This window comes from Saccopteryx leptura, chromosome 6 (assembly GCF_036850995.1).
Source record: "Saccopteryx leptura isolate mSacLep1 chromosome 6, mSacLep1_pri_phased_curated, whole genome shotgun sequence".
In the NCBI taxonomy this organism is placed as follows: Eukaryota; Metazoa; Chordata; class Mammalia; order Chiroptera; family Emballonuridae; genus Saccopteryx; species Saccopteryx leptura.
The window spans coordinates 187,892,842-187,898,841 of record NC_089508.1 but is presented as its reverse complement, the minus strand read 5'-3'; the positions used below and the strand labels follow the sequence as shown (position 1 = coordinate 187,898,841).

Sequence of the window (6,000 nt, the reverse complement as noted above, 5' to 3'; positions counted from 1 at the left end):
GAACAACTAAGGTGTTGCAACGAAAAACTGATGATTGGCCCTGGCCGGTTGGCTCAGCGGTAGAGTGTTGGCCTGGCGTGCAGGGGACCCGGGTTCGATTCCTGGCCAGGGCACATAGGAGAAGCGCCCATTTGCTTCTCCACCCCCCCTCCTTCCTCTCTGTCTCCCCCCCGCTCCCGCAGCCAAGGCTCCATTGGAGCAAAGATGGCCCGGGCGCTGGGGATGGCTCCTTGGCCTCTGCCCCAGGCGCTAGAGTGGCTCTGGTCAGCAGAGCGACGCCCCGCCCCGGAGGGGCAGAGCATCGCCTCCTGGTGGGCAGAGCCTCGCCCCTGGTGGGTGTGCCGGGTGGATCCCGGTCGGGCGCATGCGGGAGTCTGTCTGACTGTCTCTCCCCATTTCCAGCTTCAGAAAAATACCAAAAAAAAAAAAAAAAAAAAGAAAAGAAAAACTGATGATTGATGCTTCTCATCCCTTTCCGTTCCTATCTGTCTGTCCCTATCTATCCCTCTCTCTGACTCTCTCTCTCTGTCTCTGTAAATAAACAAACAAACCTAAATTAAAAAAAAAACATTTTATATGTAAAGATATTTATTACAGTATTATTTATAATAGGGAAAAGCAGAAAAGTTTGAGTAAATTATAAAATAGCATATGGCAGTCATTAAGAATTATGGAGAGCACTGTAAAAACATGGAGACTGCCATGCTATAAGATTTGTAAGCTATGTAAAAGGCAAAATGGAACAATATATCATCACAATGACATTTTTAAAAAGGCATAGAAAAAATTAATGGAACAGAATACAAAATATGTTAACACTATGATCTTATGAATGATGGAATTAACATGTAATTCATAATTTTCTGGATGTTCAAGATTTTCTAAAATGTACATTACTCACATTTATAATCAGAGAAAAACCTATGGTATAAAGAAAAATTAGACCTAAGCAGGTTACTGTTAATGCTTATTAATGTGTTCATTAAAGCAGTATTTATTAAAAATGTACTGATGGGAGGTGTGTGTGTGTGTGTGTGTGTGTGTTGGGTGGGAGATCAATTAGAAAAGGTAGACATGACCAGATAGGCGCTACTACCATTATTCCTTTTTGCAAAGTATGTGCGTGTGTGCACATGTGTACGTATGTGTGTGTAATTTTTAACTTAATAGTGTTAAATCGAAATGGAGAGTACAAAATGCGTAAACTCTAGGAGAATAGGGCAAAAAAAGAGAGCTATCACCAGTCACAGCCTATTTTATGCACACAGCTACTTCCCTGAAATAGACATGTCCCTATTCCAATCTGCTTTCCTCTGACAGATTTCTATAAAATACATTTAGGCCTTATCAATGCGAGCATTAAGGGTAAAATTAATTTCGAGTGAAATATCAAACTAGGTCCCTTATATAATAATATTACTTCAAGCAGGCAAAGCTACACTGTTTCTTGGAACGTAAGGTCCTTTCCTTAAGGGTCAACATTTTCCTTCTGCTAAGAGTTATGTTTTAAATTTACTGTAAGGATACCCAGTTGACCAGGCAAGTTTCTTATTATAAGGACAAATGAAAGAGCCCAAGAATAGCTCGAGGGAAACCTAGTTGTCAACTTCCTTCTTTTTCTTTTCTTTTTCTGCCTCCCATCTCTCCTTCCCCAACATACATGCACACCCTCCACAAGATGAGGCTCTGTCATTCTGAGGGGCTTTGGGGAGAGAGGGCATACTGACGCCTACATTAAGTCCTTTTAAATTGCAGTGACTTATTTTAAGAGACTGTTTCTATCATTTTCACTTGATCATAGAAGAAATCCAGGATTTTTTTGCATGCAATTTAATGATACAAAATTGTATAGAATCAAAAGTAAAAGTTGCCAAGAAGGGCAGCCCCTCAAAAGTAACCTACCTTGATCTAGCAGCGTCTGTCCTTCCATGCCTGCGTCTCTGCACTCATCTACGTGGGCAAAATGTTCTTCTTCCGTACAAATGAGGTCATGCTAAAACTCTGTGTGGTACCTTGGTTTTTCTGCTTAACGATATATTTTAGATATATTTCTTTTTTCTTTTTTTTATTTTTTCCGAAGCTGGAAACAGGGAGGCAGTCAGACAGACTCCCGCATGTGCCCGACCGGGATCCACCCGGCATGCCCACCAGAGGGTGATGTTCTGCCCATCTTGGGGCGTTGCTCTGCCACAATCAGAGCCATTCTAGCGCCTGAGGCAGAGGCCACAGAGCCATCCCCAGCGCCCGGGCCATCTTTGCTCCAATGGAGCCTCGCTGCGGGAGGGGAAGAGAGAGACAGAGAGGAAGGCGAGGGGGAGGGGTGGAGAAGCAAATGGGCGCCTCTCCTGTGTGCCCTGGCTGGGAATCAAACCCGGGACTCCTACACGCCAGGCCGATGCTCTACCCCTGAGCCAACCGGCCAGGGCCTATTTTAGATATATTTCAATGTCAGTATTATAGATCTTCTTCATTTCTTTGTAAGAACTTCATCGTTTTTCACTGTGTGTGTGTGTATATATATATAATATATATATACCATGATGTATTTCATAAATCCTTTACTGAGAGAAATTCAGGTTTGTCTGATATTTTTCACTATTATAAATAAAGCAGATGGTAGCAATATTAAGTGAACTATCAGTAATCTCTATAACTAGGAGCGGCAGAAAACTCTATAACTAGGAGCGGCAGAAAAAGACAAAATTTTGCCCTCAGGACATATAAAACAAACCCACTCCTAAAAAAAAGCTTTCCAGGTTAACTTATATAAAAATTGACCATATAGTTTATTGTTCACACAGAACGCTTTTGAGAATGAAAGGGGAGCTATTCATGTGTACTCGGTGCTAGCCCTAGAGCCACCTAGTGGGGTGAAGCCAGGTCCAGCCCCCTGTGGCAGGAGGAGGTTGGGGGAGCCATCTGAGCCAAGCAGGGTAAAGAGGTCTTCTACGTAGGAGGCTGGTTGGCAAGGGCAGCAGAGCCTGAAGGGGTGAAAACGGCATCCAGGCGTGACAGTGGTCCTTGAGGTGTCAGAGACTTAGCAGGGAGGACAGTGGCCACGCAGAGTTTTGACCTAATGTGGGGTTTGGAGCCCAATTGGTATGAAAAGGGTATCCATGCATCAAGAGTAGGGAGGTGGGCACCGTGCTGGATTTTGGAGCTCAACAGACCTGAGAAAGGCCTCCTTGCAGGGTGGGGGAGGGGGGAGTCAGAGCCTGCACAGAGTGAGGGGTGAGGGGTGTGCTCACGTGGGGCAGTGCCCTGACAAGGGCTGTGAGAACCCACGAAGGGGAAGAGCCTATCCATACAGGGGGGCATTGGCAACAGAGCTGGGAAACTGGTTACATACTGGGGAGATAAATACATATATTTAAAATAATAGAAGCTAGATTCACTATAGGAAAAGAGAGTTACAAATATGGAAAGAAAAAAACTAGAATGGTTAGAATTAGATGTATCAGTGAAAATTCAAGGTTTTCAATAGATAGAGATGAGTAGAGAAATAAATTTAGGGGTGTGCATGTGTGTACCTACATAGATGCCCTACTGAGAATACCTGAGACCACCAACACCCCAATAGCAAAGAGCACACCTAATACCCAGAACTTGGCCTCCAAACCATAAACACAGAAGGAAAGCTAGAATTAGAACATCCTGGTTTTACACCCTCTAATGGAAGAAACGAGTTAGATAAAGGTCATCAGTTCAAATTATTAGTTGAAAGGTGATGGCAAACTTTGTCATAGTAGGATCAGGCTTTTGCCTCCTGAAACAACGGACCAGTACTAGCATTACTAAAAGTGGGACAGCCAGATCTGGCGTGTCTTGTACTGGGGTGGATTATGAAGTACACATCACCACTACAAAGGGCTCGTGCCCGCTGGACCTGAATCTAAATAAAGCTCCAGAGAAAACACCCACTTAAAGGAAATAAATGACCACCCTCCCACCCCAAGGATGCCCACAGAAAAATTCAGAATGTGGAATAGTCTATGTAAACCAATGACCCGTTTTCTACAATAAGCCAATGACATAAAAAGCAATAGTTTCAAGAAACTTGAGAAGCCCATTAACCAACTGTCATGTGTAGATTGTGTGTGGAGTCTAATTTTAAAAACCAACTGTAGAAGGACATTTTTGAGACAATTGGAGAAGTGTGATTATGGACTGGGTGGTTGACAGATGATGCCAAGGACACACTATTAACGTGTATAGGTCTTAAAGGCATTCTGATGGTATAAAACTGGTCATGGTTTTTACAGATGCATACTGTAGGAGGGAGGGTGAAACAACACAAATGCTTAGGATTGCTTTAAGATATTTTGGTCAAAAAAAAAAGCAAAATAAAGAAGAGATGAATGAGTCAATATGGAAAATGTTGGTAATTGTTGGATCTGGGTGACATGTGTATAGAGCTTCACTGTACTACATTCTCTACCTTTGAGAATGCTTGAAAATTGTTCTAATAAAAATAATCCTTCAATGATTCCATGGCTTACTGTGAAAAAATCCCAACTCTGCACTCTGAGTTTATGGTCTTCTTTTCTAGCCCAATTCTACTTTTCCAGATACATCTGTTGTGACCCCCATGCATGCCCTCTACACAGGTACAGTAATAATTTGTGTGGCATAATTGTCCTGGCTGCTTTGCATACACTGTTTCTTCCACATAAATATCATTATCACCCACTATTCTGAGATGCATGGCCCAAAGATGTGGTTTAAAAAAAGAATAACTACTGCCTAACCTGTGGTGGCTCAGTAGACAAAAGTGTGACCTGGAACGCTGAGGTCGCTGGTTCGAAACCCCAGGCTTGCCTGGTCAAGGCACATATGAGAGTTGATGCTTCCTGCTCCTCCTCCCCTTCTCTCAGCCCCCTCCCCTCTCTAAAATGAATAAAATCTTAAAAAAAAAAAAAAAAGGAGGCACTGGCCAGTTGGCTCAATGGTAGAGCATCAGCCTGGCGTGTGGAAGTCCTGTGTTCGATTCTTGTTTGTGTTATTTCACCCTCCCTCCCACAGTATGCATCTGTAAAAACCATGACCAGTTTTATACCATCAGAATGCCTTTAAGACCTACACATGTTAACAGGGCACACAATGATCTGCTTCTCCACCCTTCTTCGTCTCACTTTTTTTTTTCTCTCTCTCTCTTCTCCTTCTCTCCTGCAGCCAGGGCTCAATTAGAGTGAGGTGGCCCCGGGTGCTAGGGATAGCTCCATGGCCTCTACCTCAGGCGCTGAAGAATGGCTCCAGTTGCAAAGGAAGAAGGGTCCCAGATTGACAGAGCATCGCCCCCTGGTGGGCTTGCTGGGTAGATTCTGGTCAGGGCGCATGTGGGAATCTGTTTCCCCTCCTAAAATAAATAAATAAATAAATAAATAAATAAATAAATAAATAAATAAATAAATTGATTAAAACAAAGAATAACTATTATTTATTGAGTGCTACTCTGGGCAAGGGAATATGCTAGCTATATTCATCATTAAACAATCCATCATTAAACAGCCATGAAAAGGAATGTACGGACACGTGCTACAACATGGAGGATTCTTGAAACAGCATACTAAGGAAAAAATAATCAGTCAAAAAGGGACACATATTATACGATTTCACTTACATAAAATGTCCAGAATAGGAAAGCCTACAGTAATGAAACGTAGGTGAGGGATCGTCAAGGGCTGGCTGGGATGGGAGGGTTGGAGGGTGATGACCAAGGGGAGTGAGTTTACTTGTAGGGGGTGATAGAAATATGGAATTGATCACAGTGTATAAATTTGATTGTGATGATGGATGCATGGCTCTGTGACTAGACTATTATAAAAACCGCTGCACTTTAAGTGGGTGAATGGTATAGCATATGAATTATATATATATCAGTAAAGCCGTTAACAAAAAAGGACCATATTAAAAAATATAAAAGCTGTTTTTTATAATATATAATAATATAACACAATAATGTAAGGGATAAAAATAGTCATTTCTTGAGGATCTCATTTT

The 6,000-nt window shown here is 42.3% G+C and overlaps 1 protein-coding gene across 1 annotated transcript in view; it reads right to left on the bottom strand.

Annotated features, from left to right (window-relative positions):
* Positions 1-2,037: 2,037 nt before the first annotated feature.
* The window catches only part of GABRP (gamma-aminobutyric acid type A receptor subunit pi), a 47,203-nt gene continuing 43,240 nt past the window's right edge, over positions 2,038-6,000 (bottom strand). The window contains exon 10 of the mRNA XM_066342424.1: positions 2,038-5,356. Coding sequence (XP_066198521.1) covers positions 5,228-5,356 — 129 coding nt within the window. The 3' untranslated portion in view covers positions 2,038-5,227. The remainder of the gene's footprint in view (positions 5,357-6,000) is intronic.